At 18.0% G+C, this 26,260-nt stretch overlaps 8 protein-coding genes across 8 annotated transcripts; 5 read left to right on the top strand and 3 right to left on the bottom strand.

The window, feature by feature from the left end:
• Positions 1 to 427: 427 nt before the first annotated feature.
• On the top strand, positions 428 to 3,163 carry PRELSG_1121800 (conserved Plasmodium protein, unknown function; the record flags this gene model as incomplete). The annotated part of the gene is made up of 1 exon (XM_028677492.1): positions 428 to 3,163. One exon carries the CDS (start codon positions 428 to 430, stop codon positions 3,161 to 3,163), a length of 2,736 nt encoding a protein of 911 aa, XP_028533875.1.
• A 503-nt stretch (positions 3,164 to 3,666) lies between these two features.
• Positions 3,667 to 4,101, bottom strand: PRELSG_1121700 (conserved Plasmodium protein, unknown function; the record flags this gene model as incomplete). Its single annotated transcript, XM_028677491.1, has 1 exon — positions 3,667 to 4,101. The coding sequence occupies one exon, from the start codon at positions 4,099 to 4,101 to the stop codon at positions 3,667 to 3,669; it is 435 nt and encodes a 144-aa protein (XP_028533874.1).
• Positions 4,102 to 4,821: 720 nt separating this feature from the next.
• On the top strand, positions 4,822 to 5,949 carry PRELSG_1121600 (conserved Plasmodium protein, unknown function; the record flags this gene model as incomplete). The annotated part of the gene is made up of 1 exon (XM_028677489.1): positions 4,822 to 5,949. The coding sequence occupies one exon, from the start codon at positions 4,822 to 4,824 to the stop codon at positions 5,947 to 5,949; it is 1,128 nt and encodes a 375-aa protein (XP_028533873.1).
• Positions 5,950 to 8,108: 2,159 nt separating this feature from the next.
• Positions 8,109 to 10,277, top strand: PRELSG_1121500 (pyruvate kinase, putative; the record flags this gene model as incomplete). Its single annotated transcript, XM_028677488.1, has 3 exons — positions 8,109 to 8,292; positions 8,414 to 9,131; positions 9,644 to 10,277. The coding sequence occupies 3 exons, from the start codon at positions 8,109 to 8,111 to the stop codon at positions 10,275 to 10,277; spliced, it is 1,536 nt and encodes a 511-aa protein (XP_028533872.1).
• Positions 10,278 to 12,067: 1,790 nt separating this feature from the next.
• PRELSG_1121400 (mitochondrial ribosomal protein L46 precursor, putative) lies at positions 12,068 to 13,102 on the top strand (the record flags this gene model as incomplete). Its single annotated transcript, XM_028677487.1, has 1 exon — positions 12,068 to 13,102. The coding sequence occupies one exon, from the start codon at positions 12,068 to 12,070 to the stop codon at positions 13,100 to 13,102; it is 1,035 nt and encodes a 344-aa protein (XP_028533871.1).
• Positions 13,103 to 13,522: 420 nt separating this feature from the next.
• On the bottom strand, positions 13,523 to 13,861 carry PRELSG_1121300 (conserved Plasmodium protein, unknown function; the record flags this gene model as incomplete). Its single annotated transcript, XM_028677486.1, has 1 exon — positions 13,523 to 13,861. The coding sequence occupies one exon, from the start codon at positions 13,859 to 13,861 to the stop codon at positions 13,523 to 13,525; it is 339 nt and encodes a 112-aa protein (XP_028533870.1).
• Positions 13,862 to 18,455: 4,594 nt separating this feature from the next.
• On the top strand, positions 18,456 to 23,072 carry PRELSG_1121200 (ankyrin-repeat protein, putative; the record flags this gene model as incomplete). The annotated part of the gene is made up of 1 exon (XM_028677485.1): positions 18,456 to 23,072. One exon carries the CDS (start codon positions 18,456 to 18,458, stop codon positions 23,070 to 23,072), a length of 4,617 nt encoding a protein of 1,538 aa, XP_028533869.1.
• A 1,188-nt stretch (positions 23,073 to 24,260) lies between these two features.
• Positions 24,261 to 25,424, bottom strand: PRELSG_1121100 (myosin light chain, putative; the record flags this gene model as incomplete). The annotated part of the gene is made up of 7 exons (XM_028677484.1): positions 24,261 to 24,315; positions 24,384 to 24,475; positions 24,663 to 24,766; positions 24,869 to 24,920; positions 25,041 to 25,094; positions 25,276 to 25,323; positions 25,419 to 25,424. 7 exons carry the CDS (start codon positions 25,422 to 25,424, stop codon positions 24,261 to 24,263), a joined length of 411 nt encoding a protein of 136 aa, XP_028533868.1.
• Between the last annotated feature and the right edge of the window lie 836 nt (positions 25,425 to 26,260).

Here is a 26,260-nt window from a genome sequence, read left to right as displayed (position 1 = left end):
ATTGTGTATCTTATTAATGTATTATATGAACATTTAAATTATATATATATATATAAATTATAAAAAAAAAGATTTTAAAAACTTTTTATTTAATTACAATTGTAGACACAATTTTTTTTAAATGTATAATTTTAAGAAAATTTTCTTTTAGAAAAATTATAATAAAAAAAGTAAGATTTCAAAAGAAAATGGTATTATTATTTATTATAAGGAAAAAAAAGAAAAATAAAGATAAAAAAAAAGAGTCAAAAGAATTTTTCTCTTTTTTTTTTTTAAGAAATTAAAATTATAATTATCTCAAAAAGCAAATTTTTTAAACACAATTTTATTCAATGTAAATAAACTCGTAATCACCCTATATTTTATAATTTAATTAGGTTTCTTTTGTCTAATATCATTATTTATTTTTTTTTTTTTTGTTAAATAAATGGAACATGATATTTTGCATAATAACACATGTTCTAGTAACAAGCAGAAAAGTGAAGACTTTTATGATAAAAATAATTTAAAAACTGAATATGTAAATAAAATAATAAATGAAAATAAAAAGGACAATATAAAGGATTCTAATATACAAAAAGAATTATACGATGAAGATAGCTACAATAAAAAAGAAAGAAAAGACGAAATAGAGTTAGGTTTCAAAAAAACCGTAAAAGAAAAAAAAAAGAAGAAAAAGAAAAAAAAAAAAGAAAAAATTGATTCAGAAAAATATTCAGAAAGCATTACAAATGACGACTACATAGATAACCCAAACGACAATTTAGATAGTGTAATATATTTTTTAGAAAATATAAATATTAGTAAAGTATTACATTCTAATAATTCAGAAGAAATAAAAAATTTTAAAAATGAGTTTAAAAAAATATTAAAATTATTAAAAATAAATGAAATAAAAAACAAACAAAATAAAGACAAAATAAAAATGTTAAAAGAAGAATTAGAAAAAAATCTTATTAAAAATAAAGAAATTACAAAAAACTATAATGAAGAAAAAAAAAATATTCTTCTCTTACAAGGTCAAATAGACAAACTTCAGATACTATTTGACAACAATCAGAAAAAGGAAGATAAATGGAATTGCGAAAAAGAAAATTATTTGGAAGATATTGAAGCGCTAAAAACTAATATTGAAGAATTTGAAGTAAAAATTGAAAACAAGAATAATGAAATTGAAAGTTTAAAAAGAGAAAATGAACATATATTATTAAAAGTAGATAATTTAGAAAAAAATACTAAAGAATTAAAAAATGAAAATAATGAAATAAATGAAAATTTAAATACTATAAAAAAAGAAAATCTAAAAAAAAATATTACTATAGATAATTTAAAAAAGGAATTGGAAGAAAAAAAAAAATTAGATGAAGAATATAACAAAGATAAATTACTAATTGAAAAGAATATGGAAATACTTATTGAAGAGAGAAATTATATAAATGAAGAGTTAATAAAAACTCAGAAATTGTTAGAAAATCAAATTAATAAAAATAAAGACTTAGAAAATAGCAAAATAAATTTATTAGAAAAAATTGATTTATTAGAAAAAAAACAAAAAGAAATGTTGAAAAAAAATAATGACATGGAACAAAAATTAGAAGATGTGAATAAAAAGAATAAATTACTTTTAAATGAGTCAAAGTTAAAACAAAGTGAAATTTTAAATAATACTTCAATTATAAGTAACTTGACTAGTAATAATACCAAAATGAAAATGAAATTAGATCAAGAGTATTATAAAATTAAAATGCTAGAAAAAGAAAAAAAATCCTTAGGAATAAATGTGAAATCACTGACTTATGAAATCCAGAAGATTGTAAAATTAACTGAGGAAGTTAAAACAAAGTATCAAAATCAAAAGAGAGAAATAAATGATTTAATAATAGAGAAAGAGCAAACAAAAAAGTTAATTGAAAAAATTGATGATACTATTAAGAAAAATACAGAAATAGCAAAGAAAGAAAAACTTATTAGTATAAACTTAGAAAAAGATATAAAAAAAGGAATAGAAGAAAAGAATAAACTAAATGAAGACATACAATCATTAGTAAAAGAAAAAGAAAAATTATTACACGAGTTATCTCAAACTAATAATAAGATAATAAATAGTACAAACGAATTAGTAATAAAAGACAACAAGATTAATACATACATAAAGGTTGTAAATTCTTTAAAAAATGATTTGGCTAAAGAAAAATCCTTATGTGAAAATATTAAAAGTGAAAAAATAAATGCCAGCAAAAATTTAATTGAAACTAAAGAAAAGTTAAGCAACTTAGAAGAGAAATTTAAAATTCAAGCCAATGAACTAGAAGTTATAAAATGTGAAAAAAAAAATTTAGAAAGCAAAATAAATGACTTAAATGAAGGAAAAAAAAATATAATAAATCAAAATGAAAAATTAAGAGAACAAATAGAAAAATTGAAAAATCAGAGTGAAAATTCCAAAAATACATTTGTTCATGATAAAAAAACGATAGAACATCTAGAAATAGAAATAAATGAATTAAATAATAAATTGAAAAGTAGTGAAAAAAATTTCAGTCACGTAAAAAAAGAAAAAGACACTTTGAATAATGAACTTTGTGAAAAAATAGAAGAAATAACAATGTTAAAAGAAAAACTAAAACTTTTGCAAATTTCACATGATAAAATAGATTTAAATAATAAAAATTTATTACAAGAGATAAAAAATTTAAATAAAAAGGTGTCTAATTTAAAAAATGCTAATGAATTAAACATTGTATCAAAAGATACATTGCATAATAGTAAATTAGAAATAAATTCTTTAAAAAAAGAGTTAATAAGTGAGAAAAACAAGGTTAAAACGTTATCAGAAGAATTAGAAAAGCCAATTAATATTCACAGGTGGAGAAATTTAGAAGGCAATGACCCAACTGCATTTGATCTAATTCAAAAATTAAAACATGTCCAAAAAAAGTTAATTGAAAAAACAGAAGAATCAATGAAAAAAAACATTTTACTTGAATCAAAAACAAAAGAATGTGAAGATTTACAAAAGGAGATGGATAAAAAGTTAAGATACACTAATACACAGGATATAACACAAATAAAACAAAAATTAAGAGATAAAGAAACTCTTATTAAATCATTAACAGCCGAAATTTCTATGTATCAAGAAGAAAATATTAAAAAAAAAAAATAGATCATTATCTTAAAATGAAACAAAAAAAACGATAAAAATTAAAATTATAAAATAAAAATAATTAACATACCATATTAAAAAATATTGAAATATATTAAAAGAGATACGATTATTTATGTTTTTTCTAAGATAGCAAGAATCAGTTATTTTTGTTATTTAATTCAAAAGACATAAATATTATATTAATTTTTTTTTTTTATTATAATTAATTATTTCTGATTATTTTTTTTCTTTTTTCTTCTCCAATAGATAAAAAGAATATTCCTTTTTTAGTTTTTTAGAACTTTTCAATTATTATAATTCAGGAAACATAAAATTAACAGAAGTATATCAAAATTATTGTGAATAATTATCAACTATTATAAATAACTAAAGTTTTTTATTTTAAATAATTAAAAATATTTATTTTATTTAATAATATAATTTATAAGTTTAATTAGAAAAATTTCAATAATATATATATATATATATATATTTCATGAAATAATGTGCAAACAAACATTTTATTCCATATATTTTTTTAAATAATTTGGGATATCATTTCCATTATAATGTTTTAATAAAACAAATAAGGATGGAGAAAAAAAAATATTTAAATTTTTCAAATAATGCAAATTTTTTTTATTTTCTTCACTGTAGACATACTCATTCATATTTTTTATATTATTCCAGTTTTCTATATATAATGTCTCTAAAAAATAGTCATTTTCTTTTATATATATATTGTAGTTATTAAATCCTTTTTTTAATTCTAGTGGATCAAAGCGATATCTTAATTCTTCAAATATATTTTCAAAAAAATCATCTTTCTTACAAATAAATTTATTTAATAAGATACCATTTGTTGAGTTTATATTCTTAATTGAAAAAAAAATTATATCTCTTAAAAGCCAACCACTTAGTAACCCACTAATTCCATAGAAAACATACTTAAACATATTTAATTATATTAAGGTACTGTAATTTTGTTAATATTTAAAAATAGTAGATTCTATTTAAAATCGAAATATATTTATATCTAAAATAAAGTTAATTACTGCAATTTTTTTTTTTTTTTTTGTATCCTCTTTCATTTGGCTTTGGAAATATTTTCATAAAAAAGCATTTTTCTAAATTAATATTTGTTTTAAAAGTGGATTAGATAATAGCTTCAACTTTATATAACATTTATTAAATCAAAAAATATAAAAATTGTTTTAATAAAAATTATAATATTTACTGAAAGAAAAGATATAAATATTATTTTAATAAAAATTATTATATTTATTGATTGAAAAGATATTATTATTTTTTATTTAATAATAGTTTTAATATTTATTAAATAAAAATATATAAAATTTACTGAATTAAAAGATATAAATATTTTTTTTAATAAAAATAATAAAAGTTAGAACATTAAAATTAATGAAATACTCTAAATAAATTAAAAAATAAGAAATGTAATAAATATATTAACGAAAATAAAAAAAAAAAAAATTATAAATTAATTTAAATGCTCCAGAAATTGTTAAAAAAAAGAGAAAATCTTAAAAAATAAAACTAAATTATTAAAAAAAAAGAAAATTATAATATATCAACAGTTGTTAAAATTTAAGGTAAGAATAATTAGAAAATATATAGTAAAAATAAAAATTAAAAAAAATAAAATAAAAAATTTTATGAAAACATTAATAGGGAAATACCACTTATTATTCAGGAACATTTTTGAAAATAGAAGTTTTGGAAAGAAAAAAAAAAAATATCAATTAAATAAAATAAATAAAGTGAATAATTTAAAAAAAATTTTATATACATCTTTTATTTTTTATTCAAGTATGCAGAAAATTATAGGAACACATTCAGGAAGGTTTCATACTGATGAAATTTTAGCTTCGGTTATGTTAAAATTTTTACCTGAATACAGAAATGCAACCATTATAAGAACACGTGATCAGGAAAAATTGGATAAATGTGATGTTGTAGTAGATGTAGGAGGTGTATATAATCATGAAACAAAAAGATATGATCATCATCAAAAAGAATTTAATGATACATTAGATGAAAAACATAACATAAGATTAAGTAGTGCCGGTTTAATATATAAGCATTATGCAAAAGATATATTTAGAAAAGGATTTAATATAACAGACGAAGATAAAGTGAATGCCTTGTATGATAAAATCTATTCTGCTTTTATTGAATCCATTGATGCAATAGATAATGGCATAAATCAATATGAAGGAGAAGAAAAATATCAAATAAATACAACTTTACAAAATAGAGTAAACAGATTAAATCCTAATTTTTTAGAAGATGATGTTGATGAAAATGAACGTTTTAAATTAGCTTCTAATCTTGTTAAAGAAGAATTTATTCATTTTGTAAATTATTATTCAAATGTGTGGTATTTAGCTAAAAATATTACAAGAGAAGCTATTGATGATAGATATAATTTTCATAAATCTGGAAGGGTTATATGCATATCAAAAAACTGTCCTTATTATGAACATCTTTACGATATAGAAGAAGAATTAAATATAAAAGGAGATATTTTATTTTGCATTTTTTTTGATAGATATAAAAATTATAGATGTACCGCCATTTCAAAAAAGAATGAAAATTTTACATTAAGACTTCCATTCCCAGCTAGTTTTAGGGGATTAAAAGGTGAAGAATTAGAAAAAGCTTCGAACATAAAAGGATTAACATTTGTTCATTATTCTGGTTTCACTAGTGGAGGGGAAAATATCGAGTGCTTAATTAAGTTAGTAGAAGCCACTTTAAAAGAAAATAACATTTCATTTTAATATTTAATATATTATTACATTTAATTAAAAAGACAGTATTGATATGCTGTTTTTTGTTTATATTTTGCAAATTATATTTTTAAAAATAATTAATAATTATAATTTTAATTAAGTAATACTCCCTTAAAAGAGAAATTTATTTAAACTTAATAATGGATATTTACTTTTTTTTTCGTAGTATTTCTTTTTTGTATTTGTAAAACATAATGCTTTAAAGTTTCACAATAATTTTATGTTTTATCTTTTTTATAAAAAAAAAATATATATATAAAATATTAGACAAATAGCATTTAGCCTTTACAAAATGCCAAAAAATAAGATAAAATCAGAAATAAAGAAATTAAAAATTGAAATAAGAAGAAAAACATTTTTTCATGTCATTTTGATAACGAAAAGAAGCACCTTTCAATATTATTTTATGATTAACTTTATAATTTTGTATTTTTTTTTTTCTTTTTAATAAATTTTGAACTTTTTTTTAAAGTAATTTTTAATAAAAAAATAAATATTAATAAATTACAAGCTCAATAAGATAAAGCACTATTTTTTTCACATGAAAAAAAAATATATAAACATAAACAAATTTTACCCTAAGACAAACATGTAGAGGCAAAAAATATGTAGTAAATTTCAATGATTTTTTTTTTTTTGTATTTCATTTATTATTTATATATATTAATATTAATTTGTGAAATAAACGAAATGCAATAAATATTTTATTTTCTATAAAAAAAAAAAGTTTCTAGCTATTGTATTAAATGCTAATTGAAAATTTTTTTTTTTAATATTTATATGCATGATTTTTTCCAGTAAATAATATAAAAACATCAATTTTATTTATAATAATGCATTTTTATTACATAACAATTTATTTTCTTATTTTTTTATATAATTTAGTAGATAGTATGAATTTATAATATATATATTGAAAATGAAATTTTGCTACATTTTATTCAATAAATTAATGAAAAGCATATATTTTCTGAAAAAAAAATTTTATAAGAATAATTCAGAAGAATTCTTCCTTTAAAATTTAAATAATTGGGGGAAAAAAAAAATATATATATATAATAATTAGCTCAATTTTTAATATTTGAAAAAAATTAGCTTGCCAATGTAAAACATTTTTTATTCTATTGATATATATATATATATATATTAATATTATTTAAAGATTTTTTAATATTGCCTTTATATATTTATATACATTTATATAAATTATATGGATATGAGAAAATTTTTAATAAAATAATTTCATAAAATATTAATTTTTCTCTTTATTTTTTTAAAATATTTCTCCTTGATTTTCTCTAAATAAAAAAATAAAAATATCCCCTTTTACCACATTTATTTAATTTTTCTTATTTTTTACTTTATATTTGTTTATTTTTGAGGTACATACATATTTTATTACAAATTTTTGAGTTTTGATGTGATAATTTTTGTATAACTTTTTTTTATAAGTAAAAAGAAAATTGCATATTACTCTTATATATGTAAAATAAAAGAATATATATTTTTTCACCATTATATTAAAATACATACACATATATTCCTAAAAATTTCTTTTTAATATAAAAGACTTTTTTTTTAATAATAATTTAATACGTTATATTTGAAATTTTTTTCAATATTAAACACGTCTATTAAAAATTTTTTTTGCTTTTGAATCATTTTTAATGTAATCATTCTATATACATAGTTATGGAAGAATACATAATTATGTTATGATATATATATATATATATATATATATATATATATACATATTTTTTTTTTTTATATTTTCATTTATTATTTTCTTATCTAATTTTTTATTTAAACTATTTTTTTTTTTTTTTTTTTTTAAATTCTTTAACATTAAATTTATGCTATATATATTTTAATTTTTATTATTTTATATTTTAATACTTTTTATTTAATGATATATATATATATATGATTTTTTTCATAATAAGTAATAATAAGTAAGAAAATCAATATTTTCATAAAAATAAAAAAATAAGAATTAAAAAAAATAAAATAAAACAAAATAACAAGGAAATTCCTAAACGTAAAAAATATCAAAGAATAATATAATATTGCAAATAAAATAGAACAAAATTATTTCTTCAATTTTTACTTTTTTAATAAAAAACATAAGAACTAAAAAAGTCAAAATGAACTCTTTTAGGTTTAAACATTCATCTTCCAATGCCAATTTACAAAGTGCAGCCCATATAACTTTAAGACAAATATTAGAGCCTAGTAATGTTGATTTACGATCAAAAAAAACACATATCGTTTGTACATTGGGCCCTTCATGTAAATCCGTTGAAACTCTTGTAGAATTAATTGATGCAGGTTATTTTATAAACAATTTAAAATAATAGATATGTAGAAAATAATATTATATTTATGTTAATATCTTTATTATTTTGTGAAATTTATTTAAACCATTATTACATTTTTTTTTCTCTCTTAGGAATGGATATATGTCGTTTTAATTTTTCACATGGTACTCATGAAGATCATAAAGAAATGTTTGATAATGTTTTAAAAGCACAACAACTAAGACCAAATTGCATATTAGGAATGTTGTTAGACACAAAAGGGCCTGAAATTAGAACAGGACTTTTAAAAAATAAAGAAGTTCATTTAAAAGAAGGAAGTAAGTTAAAATTGACTACTGATTATGAATTTTTGGGGGATGAAACTTGTATTGCTTGTTCATATAAAAAATTACCTCAAAGTGTAAAAAAAGGAAATATTATATTAATAGCAGATGGCTCAGTTAGCTGCAAAGTTTTAGAAATACATGAGGATCATATCATTACAGAAGTATTAAATAGTGCAATAATTGGAGAAAAAAAAAATATGAATTTACCAAATGTAAAAGTTGATTTGCCAATTATTAGTGATAAAGATAAAAACGATATTCTAAATTTTGCTATTCCAATGGGATGTAATTTTATAGCGGCTTCTTTTATTCAATCAGCTGAAGATGTTCGCATGATAAGAGCCTTATTGGGTCCAAGAGGAAGACATATTAAAATTATACCTAAAATAGAAAATATTGAAGGTATTATTCATTTTGATAAAATTCTAGCAGAATCAGATGGTATAATGATAGCAAGAGGAGATTTAGGAATGGAAATATCTCCAGAAAAAGTTTTCTTAGCACAAAAATTAATGATTTCAAAGTAAATTAATACATATATTTATTTTTATAATTATTCTCCTGTTTTTATTATATATATATATATTATTTTATTTAATTTATTAGAATTTTTTTTTCTCAATGTATTATTTACATATGCATCACAAAAAAATAAAATTATAGAAATTAATTTTATATATTTAAGAGTGATGCATAAAATAATAAAAATAAATTAATATTACGACTGTGAACGTTTTGTTCATGTCTTTTATTTTTTTATCTTATAAGTCAGCTGAATAATTATAAATGAAATATATTTATTTCATTTATTTGAAAATAATTCAGTGTTTAAATAAGATAACAATATATATATATATATATATATATATATATATATATATATATATATATATATATATATTTATTTATTTGTTTATTCATTTTATTATATGATTTTTCTAATATATATATATATATATATATACATACATACATTTCCTTGTTATTTTTTAATATAGTATATTAAAAAAAATTTTTTTTTTTAATAATTAATAGGTGTAACTTACAAGGAAAACCAATAATAACAGCTACTCAAATGTTAGAATCTATGACAAAAAATCCAAGACCTACTAGAGCAGAAGTAACAGATGTAGCAAATGCTGTCTTAGATGGAACTGATTGTGTTATGTTGTCAGGTGAAACGGCTAGCGGGAAATTTCCTGTTCAGGCTGTTACTATAATGTCAAAAATTTGCATAGAAGCAGAAGCTTGTATTGATTACAAATTATTATATCAGTCAATAGTTAATGCAATAGATACTCCAATAAGTGTACAAGAAGCTGTAGCTAGATCAGCGGTAGAAACAGCTGAATCTATTGATGCTTCTTTGATTATAGCATTAACCGAAACAGGGTACACTGCTAGATTAATTGCAAAGTACAAGCCTAGCTGTAGAATATTAGCTCTTAGCGCATCTGAATCAACAGTTAGATGCTTAAGTATACATAGAGGAGTTACATGTATTAAAGTTGGTTCATTTCAAGGAACAGATGTTGTTTTAAGAAATGCCCTAGAAATTGCAAAAGAAAGAAATTTAGTTAAGGTGGGAGATAACGTCATTGCTATTCACGGTATTAAGGAAGAAGTTGCTGGTAGTACTAACTTAATGAAAGTTGTTCAAATTGAGTAGACACATATTTAAAAAAATATAAAAAAATATAAAAAAAAGTAAATACATTTATAAATAGTTGCAAAAATATATATATACATAGAACATATTAAAATTATTATAAGAATATGTGTACATTATTAATGTTCAAGTTATTACAAGAGATATATATATGTGTATGCAACTATAAGAGAAAAAATAAGTATGTGCTCTAAGAGAAATAATATATAAAAATTAATACAAAAATAAAGAAATGTTTATACAAAATTACTAGTATATTCTTTTTACCTAAAAATTTAAATTAAATATATCCTTAATCTTTTAAGATAAAAAAAAAAAAAAAAATCAAGAGAGTGAATAAGTAAATGGATATTAGAAAAGGCTTTGTAAATAATTTGGCATATATATATACACAAAATATTAAAATGATCTAATGTATATTAAAAAAAAATTATTATATTTATTAAAATTAAATAAAATTTAAAAAAAAAAAAAAAAAGAATTATAAATGAGTATAATTCTAAAATTTATTATTTGGTTTTCTCTTAAAAAAAAAAGAAACATTCGTAATTTTTTATATTTTTTTTAAATGTAAACATAAAAAAATTAAAACCATTTTTTTTTTTTTTTTGATAAATTTATTATTTACTCTTTAATAAAAAAAAAAAAAAAACTATATACTATTCAATTTAAAAAAACATATTTTCCATATTTTTTTAACATATTCAAAGTATTTAAAAAAAAATAGCATTTTTAAATTTATAATTTTGATTGATTTAAAGACGAAAAAAAAAAAAAAATAAATAGATATTATAATGTCAAAAATTTCCTTAAATATAAAATATGTAATATTCAATTAAAATTACAATGGTGTCTTAATGTGAGAAATATTATGAGAAAAAGTCAATAAGATTACTATTGTTATTAATGCTTTATATTTTTACTACCAAAACTATTTGGTATTTATTTTTATTAATGAAGCTGTATTAATTAATACATTCTCACTTTTTTTAAAGAAAAACAGAGCTTTTCATCAATAAAATAATTTCATATTCTTCATGTTATTTGAATCTACAAATACATTAAATTATGTATCATTTGGGTTTGATAGTAAAATTAAAAATGCAGTTTATATGTGTTAAAAAATTATTGAAATAATAATATTAAGTTATATTAGTAAAAAAAAAAATTATTTTTGTGAAAATATTTTAATTTTGTAGAGGTGAAATACATTAAAACTTTTAAAAAATGAAAAATGTATTTTTTTTTTAAAAGTTACTTAAAATGAGCATATAAGCAATTTGTTAAAATGCTTGTAAAGATCTCACCTAAATATGTATAAATAATCCATTATAAAATGAGAAAATTTTTTTTTTTATAAATTAAATTTATTATTTTTTTTTTTTTCAAAAGTTACTTCTACTACATGTATTTGTATACATTAAAAAATATCATCAAAATCTTTCATAGTTAATTTATTTCTTTCAATTTTATTGGGGGGGGAAAAAAAAAAAAAAATAAATAAACAGGATGTAAGCCATTAGAGAATAAAAATATTGTAAGTGAAACATATAAATTACACAATTTGTTTCAAATATAGTATATTTTATAAATGTAAGAGAATACATTTTAGAATTAAAACCTAAGTAGAATACTAAAAATATTTCATTTCTTTCTATAAATACACATTATAAATGGCAATTAATCTTAATATATAATGGACAACTTGAGAATAACATATCTGTTTAATAATTTTTTTTTTTTAAATAAAATAAATAGCTAAATAATATTATTTCTAAACATAAAAGAAAATGATAAAAAAAATTATAGAAAAAAGCATTTTAAGAAAAAGCATTAAACAAAATTATATACATTCCATCAATAAAAGTTTAAATCATTTTTTCAATAATAAAGAAAATATACATTATACAAAGGAGTTAAGAAAAGAAAATATATTAAGTGGTAATAGAACTATATCAACTAATATACCTGAGGAAAAGGAAATAGTAGTTCATGACAAATATAAAGTGCAAATCTCTTTATGTATTGATAGGTTTCCTTTAAATTTTGTTCAAGAAGAATTTGAAAGAGATTTTGAAAATTTTAAAGATGAATGGCTTTTAAGAACTAATAATAATTTAGAAATAAGCGAAGATTTTTTGCATATGAAATATAATTTAAACTCCTTTGATGAAAAGAAAAACTTTGAAGAAAATAACTTAGACAATATCAATTATAAAAAAAAAGAAAAAGGAAAAGAAAATGAATATGAAGATGAAAATGAGGAAGCATATGAAAAAAAAAATGAAAAGGAAGATTTGGAAAACCTACTTTCCCTTGAAGGAATACAAAATATTTTTAAAACAAAAGAAAAAAAAAAAAGTGATGAAGATATAAAAGAGAAAAAAAAAAATGATGTTGATATAAATGAATATGATTACAAAAATATTAAAAGAAAACCAAATCATTTTTTATATTTATTAGTTAAATATAAAAAAACCAATAAATGGATGTTTCCATTAATTGATTTTAAAAAAAATTTAACAATTAGGCAAAATTTAAAATATTTATGTTCTGAACATCTAAAATGTGAAATTCCATTTTTCGTTGGTTATTGCCCATGTACTTTTGAAAAAAGGAAATTTAAAACTCCTCTTCTTTTTAATGAAATTATTGGCAGAAAAATTTTTTATTATAGAGCTCATTACACAGATAATGAAAAAAATTTAAACATAACACAAAATGAATATATAAATGATTTTGCTTGGTTATCTCGTTCAGAACTAAAAAATTTTTTATCAAAACATAAATATCATGTAATAAAAGATGCATTGCCTTTAACTTAAATTTTGAAATTTTTTTTTTACTAATTTTAATAGTATATATGTAGAAAAATTAAATAAATAATAATCTGTTATTTTTTTTTACTTTTTTTCTTTTTTTTTTTATTAAGTAATTATTTCTCTAAAAAGTATATCTATATTTATTTATTAAAAATTTAATATAATTTGTTATGCAAAAAAGTGCATTTAATTTTTCTATACATGTACTTTTTATTTTCCGAATACATAAAATTGGATATTGAGAAAGTGAAAAGTTTTGTTTATATATATATATGTATAGAATACTCAATAAATATTGCATTTTTTTTTTTCTTCTTATTAAATTTAAAAAAAATATAAATATATAATAAAAGAGCAGTTGTAAGACATAAATTTTTTTTTCTTTTTTCTAAATTACCAAAAAATTAATTTTATTTTTTTTAATTAATTGTTCTTTACATTAAAATTTACCCTTTCTATTTCTTTTTTAATTTTATCTTTTATTACATTACTATCAGTATGAGCAGAGATTAAATCACACTTTATATCATCATCCTCTACATTCTTATTCACTTCATTTTCATCAAGCAATTTTCTAAAATATTCTTTTGACCATTTATAAATTCTTTTTTTTATTATATTTTCATTTTCATAATCTTTTATTGGATTATGTAATATCATGTTTTTTGCATAAAGGATTAAAATGCTATTTAATTTTTCAGAAATTTTTACTTCTTTTGATATGTCTACTGCTTCTGTTTGGCATTCTATTTCTCGTTCCATTTGAAAACAAATTAATAAAATTATTTCTATTTATATTTATATTATTATATACTACAATAAAATATATATTACATATGTATTTAGTCTATTCTCTCTTATTACAATAAAAAAATGTTAGAATGTTATTATTATTTCTTTATATGTATTTGTGTTTTTTTTAGATAAACCTTTCTTAATATTATATGAAAAATCAATATAATTATAGAGAATTACTGCAATTATGTAAGTATTTAAGTATTAATGTTTTTTTTTCACAATTCCCTCTTTTTTCCCTAATTTAGGAAATTTTTATAATAAAATTATCCAAAGAAGCAAAAATAAATTTTTCTTTTTTAATTTAAAAAAATATTTTTTAAATATATCATACATTGGATTCTTTTTATAATTTAGTTATTTAATTAATCTATAATAATTCATGTTAATTATGTAATTTTCATTTGTTATATGAAATTTATTTAAATATTAAAAAAAAAGACAAGTTTTTAAATTATATATATATATATTCTTTTTATTAAATATTTTAACATCATGTAAATTTTTTTTTATATATTTCTACTTTTTATTTTATGATTAATAAATTTAATTTATATTTTTTATTGTATAAATTAGGTCCACTAAATTTTTAATTAAAATTTTATTAATTATATACTTTTATGCTATAATATTAATATATGAAATGACTCTAAAATTTAATATTTTACTCAATCCTATTAAAAATTGTAACAAAGATGATTTAGAGATTCAAAGACAATGTTATTTATAACTGTTAAAAATGGAATAAAATTAAATACTCTTTTATATTAATTTTACTAAAATACAAAATAAAAGTAAGTAAAATTTATACTAAAGCAATTTTATATATATATATATAAATTTTTAAATTGAAAATATTTCACTCCAATTTTCCAAAGGTTTGTATATTATTTTAATCTTTATTGAAAACAACAAAACATATTTTTTTTTGCCTTAAATATAATTAATACTATTTTAAGGGTAAACCATCTTAAGAACATTTAAAGACAATTAATAGATTAACAATTTACATATTTTTTAAATAATCATTTACGAATAGAACATTTACAATTTTCTTTTATAATATTATAAGTTCCTCATATCATTATAATATTTTTTTTTTTTTATTTTCATTTTTCCTTTTATATTTGTATTATAAAAAAGTAAAATTAATGGAATATTGTTGTTCAAAATAAAGTTTAATTTTAAATGAAGAAATTTCAAATATATTAAATCATATTTTTGTTTCTATACTTATTTAAAAAAAAAAAAATTCTTATAAATATTATAGATGAATCAAATTTAACCTTCGTAAAATTCAACGCTTTTTTTTTCCCCTTTTTTTTTTTTCCATAATATCCAAAATAAACGCTCTTAAGAATTAAATATAAAAATAAAAATTGAAATTAACTTTTAAAATATTATTTTTTTGCAAAATAAAAAGTGAAATTAAATTTATTTAAAATAATAAATATATTTAAGAAATAAAAAAAAATTACATAAAGTAATTTTTAAAAAAGGAAAAAGTTAAATTTTAAATGAAAATTGTTAATCATGCAATTATAAAAATATGTGCATATAAATATTTACTACGTATACCTCTATATATATTTATATTTTATTAAAATTCCATACATATATATATATAAATTTTTAGCGTGCAATCTTTTTTTACGCAAAAATAAATATTTCACAATTAAAAAGATATATATTTTAACATAATTATAAATTACTTTCTCTTTAAAAAAATATTTAGTACATTAAAAAATTGAAGAAATCTTTCTGAATTTCAAATTTTTTTACTTTTGAAAATCATTTTTGTTTTTTATGTGAAATTTTTATTTTTTCAACTAGGCAAAAAATGTTAAATATGAAACTTAAGTTCAGATTATTTTAGTTTTGTGTAATATGAATAAGAAAAATAATATTATTATTTTTATAACTATAGTTTATATGCACATTTTTTACATTTAAGTGCACAAGAACAAGTAAATAATTTTATGAATTTTTTTTTTTTACATGAACTATCCGAATGAACTTGCTAGTTTCAAATATTAATTGAAATAGTATTTTTATATTAAAATTTTTACCTTTTATATCTCTATTTTTTATTTTTTTTTATTTTTTTTTTTTTTTTTGCATTATTTAAAATATATGCAAAAATATATATTATCAGTAAATTATTTTTATTATTCTTCCGGTTATAGCTTTTTTTATTAATGTTATTGGCAAGTTTCAAATAGTTTTATTATTTTTTTTAATTATAATATTTATTACAATTCATTCATTAATAGTAAATGATTAAATTAAAAAAGAATTAATGCTACATAAATTTTATTTTAAAAGGAATCTTGAAATAAAATCAAACAAGAAGTAAAAATGATAGTTTAATCTTTTAGAGTGTAGTAAAAAAAAGTTTTTAATTATTTATCTTATATATAATATTGTTTTATTATTAAACTTTTTTTTTTTTTTGTACGCAATAAAAAAAAGGCACATCCTATTAAAAGCAATTCACTTTTTATGTAAATAAAATATAATTTAAAGAAGATTTTTTTTTTTATATGTTAAATGATTTTATGAAAAATAAATATATATTACTTTTTTTTTTTTTTTTCTTTAAATTTCTTTTATAAATTTTTCGTATGCTATACAGAACATATTTATGATATATATTAATTTGATGTAAAACTTTTGAATTAATTTAAAATTATGTTAATGTTTTTTATTTTTTCATTTATATAGAATGAAATATACAATCAATATACAAACATAAATATATTTATATTTATTAAGATAAAAAAGAAAAAAAGCCTTTTTTTTTTTTTTTCGGTTTAAATAATTTTCGTGAGCACTTTTTTAATTTATTATTTTAGCGTTTTTTTTTTTTCATAGAGAAAAAAATATAAAATAGAAGACAAAATAAAATAAAATTTATAAAAATAAATGTATAATTACATTTTTACGACGTATGAAAATTTTTAAATATATGAATTTTATATTTTAACTTATGGAAACATATATATGCATTTGTGCAAATTTTAATTCAATATAAATTAATATATTTTTACTTCGCAAAATTTGTTTTTTTTTTTTTTTTATATCTTGAATATTTATATTTTTTTTTTTTTTTTTTTGAACTAAAGAAAAAAAAAATGAGTAAGGAAAAAAAAGAAAAAGTTGCAAAATTGAGATCATATTAAAATTATGTTTTATTGTTAATGTACAATTCTTGTGAATATTTATTTTGTTATAATTTAATTATTGTAAATCAAAGATATATTTTATATTAACATAAGAAAAAGATAAACAAATAAGATAAAAGAAGTAAATAATTGAATAAATAAAATGAAAAGAAAACAGTAGAAGTTTAAGATTATATATGGAATAAGTATGTGAACATAGAAATTTTTTTTGAATTTGTTGTTTATATATTTAGTTATACAATTTTTTTTTTTTAAATAGACATTCCTATATATTTAGGTTATTTCATTTAATTATCTTTTTTTAATTATCTTTAATAGAATTAAATAATTATAGGTATTGTTTGTTTTTAAACAAAAATTAAAAATAAAACTTCCGCATAAGTAAACATTGTGTTTAATTTCATAACTTATTTTTGTTTCTATTTTTATCAAATAAGAGCTTCCAAGTTTTTTTTACTTATTTTAAAAAATTAAAATTTAAAATATATTTTATTTAAATGGAAAATAAATACAATAAGTAATATTATTTATTTTTTTTTTTTTTTTACTTATTTAAGATTTAAATATTAGTAAATGTAAAAGTATTCAAAGTATAAAAAAAAAAAAAAAAAGGTAATAGCAGAAATAAAAATAACAAATATTTTATTTTTAATTTTATTTTGTTTTATTTAGGAATATAAATATTTATATAACACTAACTTTATAAAAATTACTTTTTTTTTTTTTTTTTTACAGAAGATTGTAGTTTTTTCATAGGGAAAATAGAAAATTAAAATAAATTACATATATATATATATATTTATAGTAAACAGTCACGTTTTCATAATCATGTTGTCATTATTTTACGTAAACATCTGATTTAATTTTATCTATTTATTTTTTTTTTTTTATTTTTTTTTTTTTTTTTTGAGATTTAAAAAATTCTAGTGTAAATTTTACAAACATAATACTTTAAGTATTAATGGTATTGTAACTCTTTTATAAAGTAATCAAATATTCCTACGACACTAAAATTATTTTATTTATTTATTTTTTTTTTTTTGTCTATATTCACTTAATAAGATAGATATGCAAATGAATACAAAAAATTAATAATGAAATAAAAAAGAACAGTTACCTTTTTCTCTTAATTTTTGACATATCTTTTTTTATTATTCTTATTTGGGAACCTTTTTCTGAAGTTTAAACAATAAGGATTATAAATGAGATTATAGTGAAGTATTTATTATATTAATAAAGAGATATGCTAGTAAAAATTATATATAATAAAAGACTGAATATGAAATATAAAGTTAATTGCAGGGAAAGTGCTGTATATATATAAAAAAATATATTTATTAACATATTAAAGAAAAGAAAAAGCTATTTAGATAAAAATGAAAAGTTTTGTATTTGACAATTATTCTATTTCTTATGAAAAAGAATTAAATGAAGATGTCATAAATAAATATATTTTAAATAAATTGAGTTTAATTTTTAATAACAATATAAAATCAATTTCTCAGGATAATAATAAATCAAATGAAAATGATAAGGAACAAAATAAAGGACGTGAAAATGTAGTAACTCTTGATAAAAATAGCACAAATATTACTGAAAAAGGCAATGTGAGTTTATATGAAAGACATAATATAAGTGTTATTGAAAAAAAAAAAACGGATATTATTGAAATAAATAATACAAAAATATCCGGAAAAAATAATTTAAATATTATTGAAAAAAACAATATAAAGAATGCTACTGAAAAAGATAGCAATATAAATAAATTAAAGAGAGAAAATACATCTGATATAATAAATAATAATATAAAAGAAAAAGAAAATAGCATAAGTATTAATGATTTATTTAGATTAAATTCCGATATATATCATAATATTGACACTACATTAAAAAAAAATAATTTAAATGAAATATTAGCAAATGATAACGTGCATATAAATAAAAAAAATGAAAGATGGAAAAGATACATTAAGAATATTGAACCATTTTTAGATGTGCATACTATAATTAATCTAAGTCAAACATGTAAATTCTTATACAAAAGAAAATATAAGGTTGGAAATAATAGATTAATATTTAATAGTTATTTAGGTTATAATCCTAAAATAATATATGAATTTGTTCTACCTAGAATATATAAGCATATTCATAGATCAGTTCGAAGAAGACTTTGCCTAGATTTTACTTTATGCACATTAATAAAAGATATAACGGTGGCTAATATTTTAAATCAAATATACAAGTTTGATTCCTTGAATACAAAACATCTATTTATTTATAATTTACAAGAAATTTATTTTGATTATTGCCACCATTTAACAGATAAAACATTAGAAGTTCTAGCTCAAACAAGATTACCATCCTTAAAAACATTAAGTATAAAATGTGTAAGAAATAAATATTTAACATGTGCTCCCTTAACAGTTATGTTAAAAAAAAGTAATTGGCCAGTTTTTACAAACTTCATATGCTCTTTTTCAAATGCATGGTTAGAGCCAATTTTTATTGTATCTAATTTTATTATTAATAGAGCAAATAATCAGAATCATATAATTTATCATAAATTAAAAAACTTGCGTAAGAACCTGGAAACTATGAAAAATTTTGATAATAATATGATCATAACTAATGAAGAAAATTGTGAATATGAAAAGTTAAAAAAAAATAAATCGAATAATAATAGTGACGCAGTGATATACGATGATAAAACTGAAGAAAATGGCAAAAAAATTATTAACGAAAATAATAAATATAATTTGATAAGTTTGCAAAATTGTACTGACAATAATATAGATAAATCAAATATAATTGATTATAACAATAAAAAAAAATTGAAATCTTTACTTAATAGTGAAACTGAATGCAGTATTAGCCAATCAGAAACAAATAATAATTTTAATTTATTTAATAACTTTTTTCATAGTACTATAAAGCATTTTGGTTATTCCTCAAAATTTAAAAATAGTTTTAATTATGGAGATTATAATAACTTTAATAAAAACTATTTTCAAAATAAGAAAGATGATATAAATAATACTTTAAACAATAATATAAAGAGTGAAAATGACAAATATATAAATAAAACAATTACTGAAGAACATATTCGTGCTCAAGAATTACATGAAAAAAAAGATATTTTTGATGAGTTTTTATCTAGTGATTACACAACAATGAATAAAAAAAATGATAATTTTATAGATAATGAAAGAAAAGACACTAATTTAATAACAAATACTAATGATATGAAAAATAGTATTAAAAACAATGCTAATAAAAATATGAAAAAAGAAAGAAAAGTTAATGGAATAATTAAAGATGACAATTATAAAGGAAATGATAAAAATTGTACTAATAAAAATAATATATGTGACATTAATGAAAAGGTTAAAAAAAAAACTGATCAAGATATTAATGATGATTATGACGAAAAAAATAAAGTTTGCAAAAAAAAGGAAGAGGAAAAAAGTAAAGATCAAACTAACAATCGTCTTCCTGTAGAACAAAATAATGAAAATTATATTAATGAAAAAACAAAGATGAAAAAATTAAACGTTAACGAAAATAATAATGAAAAAAAAAAAAATAAAAAAAAAAAATATGAAAAAAAATATTTCAATGAAAATAAGAAAAATAGTAGTAGCAATAAAAAAACAAAAATTTTAACTGCTGAAAATATATTTTGCATGAATATCTTACATAATAATGTCAATACATTTGATGAAGAGGAAGAAGATGAAGATGAAGATGACGAAGATGAAGAAAAAAATATGAATAAGTGCAAATGTAATGGAAAAGGATGCATATATATGACAGAAGAAATAAATTTTAAATGTAATTGTAATGATTGTCCATTTGCAAATGGCTATAAAAATTTAATTAGTGTAGATGACCCATATATCCAATCTCATTTTGTGCAACCAAATTTAGATATTTTAGGTTCTTGGGGTAGTAAATGCTTTTTAGAAAGCATAGGTTTAGATATTTACGTAAAAGGATATAGCGTTGCTTTAAAAAATGAAAACATAAAAATATGTGTTAAGTTAAGTAAAAAAATACAAGAAGAATTATATAAATTAAGTAAAAGTGAAAAATATAAAAATAACAACTTAGTTTATTTACTAAGAGACAAGGGTAGTGAACTATTGTCAAATACACCATTAACTATAGAAACAAATGAGAATGGTGGTATTGATATATGGACTTTGCCAATATCTTTAGCGATTAGCAAAAAAAATAGATATCTTTTTTATTTAGTTTTAAAAGGAGGTGCAAAAATTGATATATGGGATTATTTAGGAAAATCTCCTTTATATATTGCATGTGAGAATGAATGTAAAGAATTTGTTGAAGTTTTGCTAGAAGAAAAAAGAAAGAGAAGAAAAAAAAATAATATAATACAATATTCCTCTAATAAAAACACTATTTCTTTGAATGACAATAAAGAAATAACTATAGACAGTACCAGTAAATTATCCAATAAAAATGGTCAAAAAAACAGTCAAGCAAATAATAATGATAAAAAAGATATATCATATATAAAGCAAAATGGAAATGAACATAATATTAAAGAAAAGAGCTTGACTTATTCAGAAAATGAAAATATTGAAGAATTAAGGAGAAATATAAGTGAAAGAAATATTGTAGATAAAGAATGTGTACAAGAAATATCTTATGAAAAAAATAAATCTTATGATGCGGATTCATCTAATTTAGATGGAGTAAAGAAAAATGAAAATTGTAAAACAATATGTATTAGTCCATATGGGAATACATGTAATAGTTATTATGTTACTTTTCCTTTTGATATAGAAAATGGTTATATACCATTAAATATTGCAATAAAAAAAAAAAATTTTTCTATAGTCAATTCATTAGTAAAAAATGGAGAAAATTTAAATATAATATGTCCATTTGTAAGAGATTACAAATCTCCCTTATATTTGGCATGTGAAAATAACATCAGTGAAATTATTCAATTATTATTAGAAAATAAAGCAGATCCTAATTGGTGTTATCATAATAAATTTACTCCTATATTATTAGCATATAATTTAAATAAAGCATGGGTTAACCACTTCATTGACGCAGGAGCTGGAGAAAGATTATGTGATAGACACATATTAACAGAGGTCTTATCTTGTGCTATATTTAAAAATGATTTAGCAACGGTTCAGTTACTTTTAAAAAAATATCCTCAGCTATTACAGAAAGGTCATAATTTATGGTCATTACCTTTTATTCAAGCAGCAAAACTAGAAAGACTAAATATATTAAAATATTTATATTCTTTAAAAAAAGAAATTATAAATCAATTAGATTTTAACAATGTTCTTTCTCCAATTCATGTAGCTGCAGAAGAAGGGAATATAGAGGTTTTGAATTTTCTTTTAGAAAACGATGTAAATATAAATTTAACAAATAAGTTTCATCAAAATGCTTTACACATTGCATGCTTAGAAAATCAAGAAAAGGTTGTACAATTATTATTAAATCATAATATAGATGTTAATTGTAAAGACAATATAAATGGTGAATGCCCATTAATGATTTGTATAAGAACAAGAAACGAAAATTTAGCTCTATTAATATTAAATGAAAGTAAAAACATTAATTACAATCTTACTAATATACATGGAGAAACATCCTTAATATACTCTATATTTTATGGATTATATAATATTGCTGATATATTAATGAAGAGAGGTGCCGACGCATCAGTTAGAGATATTAATGGAGATAAATCATATAATGTTGCATGTGAAAGAGTTTTATCACATAGAACTTGCAAAAAAGTTTTAAAAAAATTTCTTAAATTATATAGATCACAAAATAAAAACTTTTTACCAAAAAAAAATAAAATTAACAAAAAAAATAAGTTATATGAATCTTATCAGAGCATTAATCAAAGTTTATTAAGTATATTTCGCTTAAATAAAAAAAGAAAAAAGAAAAAAATTATGTCTTATTCAATAGAAAATGAAAGTGTTCATTAATATTGGAATATATACTCATTTTCATTTAAAAATATAATTTTTTATGTGTCATTTTAAAGCAAAAAAGCAATTACTAAATTAAAAATAATTTATAAGAATTATATAAAGGAAAGAAAAAAAAATATATAATTTCATGTAAGCATGTGTTCATATTAAAGTTTTTACTTGTATATACATCTACTTATGCAATATGCGAGTATTTTTTTTTTTTTATTTTTAAATTTAAATAATATATATATATATTTATTTAATAATAATATTAATAATAGTTTTTAATTAAAATATAATAAAAATTATAAAACAAAAATTTTAATTTTTTGTGTTTAAAAATAGTAAAAAAAAAAATATTAATATAAAGACAAATATAGAAGTGAAAACAATAATAAATTTGATGTTTTTTGCAATTTGAAACAATAATTTACTTTTGTTTTATTTTTTCTCTTGTGATAATAATTTAAACATAAAAAAATAAAAATAAAATAAATAAAGAAGTAAAATAAATATATTACATTGATTGGATATATTAGCAGATGATACCAAATATAATTATATAATTAAAATAATATGCAAGTAAAATATTGTGTATTCAGAAAAAAAAAAAAAAAATTAAATATTCACATTTTTTAAAATCCTATATAAACATAACACATCTATTTTGTTAAAAAATTTCGAATATAAATACTTTTTTGAAAAAGTATAAAACTTCTAAAAATAATAGAATATTTTCATAATTAATATAATATTTTTTTGTTCTATATCATTTTTTTTTTTTTCAATATATATAAAAATTAAAATATTTTTTTAAAATTTATTTTTAATCTATATGGGGATTTTAAAATAATGAACATTTATATTATTTTATTTATATTTCATTGATTCATTATATATATATATATATATTTGTCTCTATTTTTTTACTTACAGAACATAGTAAGGTTATATATAATAAATTAAGACAAATAATTAAAATTATTTTTTTATCTACATGAAAAAAGCATAAATCTAAGTATATTTTATGTTCTATATTTTTTTTAAAAATAATTCTGTATTAATAAAAAATTCAAAAAAGTGAGACAGAGAACGAGCAGTAAATTAAATACTTTTACTGATTTAATAGCCTATAAAAAATATATATTATTTTTTAATTCCCATAATTATGCATAATTTATATTATCTTTAATTATGAATTTACTTGTTTAAAAATTCCTTGTAATCTATTAATTCCCCATCATTGCACAGTTCGCTGTTAAAAAAAAATATATTTTTTAATATTTAAATATATATTATAAATTTTTTTTTTTTAAAGTCTACCGAGTTATTATATCTATTTCTTTATTTGATAACTTTGAACCAATAGTTGTAAATAATATTTTAAATTTATTTTTTGAAATTTTTCCTGTTTTCTTTAACCAATTAATTATAAAGTAAAATACAAATAGTGAATAAATTAATAACTTTATATTTTAATAAAAACTAAAAATACATAATTTTCACATTACAATAAAATAAAAATTTCATACTAATTTAAAAATCTTTAAAAAGAAAAATTATATAAAATTATTAATTATAAAAAGGAAGTTGAATATTTACCTGAGTATCATAAAAATAAAATAAATCTATTAAGCTTTCAGTGGAATATCTCGATGACTTTAGCTTAATACAAAACTTCTTTATGTTTGACAAAGTACAACTACCTAAATATTAAAAAAATTAAATAAATTAAATAAATTAATAATAATAATAGCTTAACACAATTCTTTATAATAAGAATAATGAAAAGGATTATCATATCATACCATTTGTAACATTAACAAATTCTTCTATATCCTCTTTTGATGGCACATAACCCTAATAATGAATATATTTTCTTTCTAAATTATTTTTACTTTTAAAAATAAATTTCTTTTTTTAAACTATATTTAATATTGAGCATATATTTTATTATTTAATTTATTTCAAAATCCTAACCAATTTATAAATTATTTCTATTGCATTTTCAGAGTTTATATTTTTAGATCCATCCTAAATGTCATTATTCATATATTAAAAAAATATATAGTAATATTTATAACTAAAAATATATATATATATAGAATTAATTTTGTGACTATATTTATAATTTTAATAATGATAATATTTAAACATTTATAATTATTAATATTTCTTAAAAAAGGAATATTGAAATGAGAAATTTTCTTTTTACAGATAACTTATTAAAGAGAGAAGTTAATTCAACCTCATCAATTAACTCCTAAATTTTGTTTAAAATTAAAAAGTAAAAATAATAAAATTTTAGACATAATTTAAATCTTTTAAATTTATATAATTAGTTAATAAATTACGAACTTCCATTCCCTTAAAAATAGAATATAAGAATTACATAAATGAAACTAAAGTTATTCGTTCTTCTATATAATAATAACTTCTTTTAATACAAAGAATATTTTAGGAATTATACTTAAAAAAAAAAAAAGAAAAAAAAATGCATAAATATATATATATTAAAGACACCTTTTTATGTTAATTTTTTGTCAAATATATGTATAATTTTAAATATATATTATCTAATGTAAATTTAGCAATAAATTTTGTAATAATATTAAAAAAAAAAAATAATGAAAATATTTTAATATTTTATATATTAAAATAGTTAATAGAGGAAAATTTAAAAAAAAAAAACTAATTTGTTATTTTTTAGTAAAAATTAGCATTTCTATGGAAATAATGAAAAAAAAAAATGTTTTTACACATTTATTTCATATTAAATTTGGTGAATCAACAATAAATAATAAATTTTATAAAAGAAAAAATAATTAAAAATAATAGTTACGTAACAGACTAAAATTAAAAATCAAATATATAAAAAAATAAAAAATGTATTAGCATGCATACACCTGAATATGTATGAAATAATGACGTTTCATAATTTAAAAAAAAAAAAAAAGAAAATTTCTTTGCTATTAAAAAAAGAATAAAATAAAAATGGAAAAAAAATACAAAAAATTAAGGTATCTAAGCCAAAAAAAAAAAAAAAAATTTACAAAATAAAATCATCTTATAAAAGAAAATTTTTTTTTATTTTTATTATTTTTGTTTTTTTTCTTTGTATGTGCTTAGAATTATTTTAAATAAAATACTTTAATAAAAAAAAGGTACATATATATATATTATCAAATTAAAAAATAATT

The sequence above is a fragment of the Plasmodium relictum genome (genome assembly GCF_900005765.1).
Source record: "Plasmodium relictum strain SGS1 genome assembly, chromosome: 11".
Lineage (NCBI taxonomy): Eukaryota > Apicomplexa > Aconoidasida > Haemosporida > Plasmodiidae > Plasmodium > Plasmodium relictum.
This window is presented reverse-complemented; position numbering and strand designations above follow the sequence as displayed.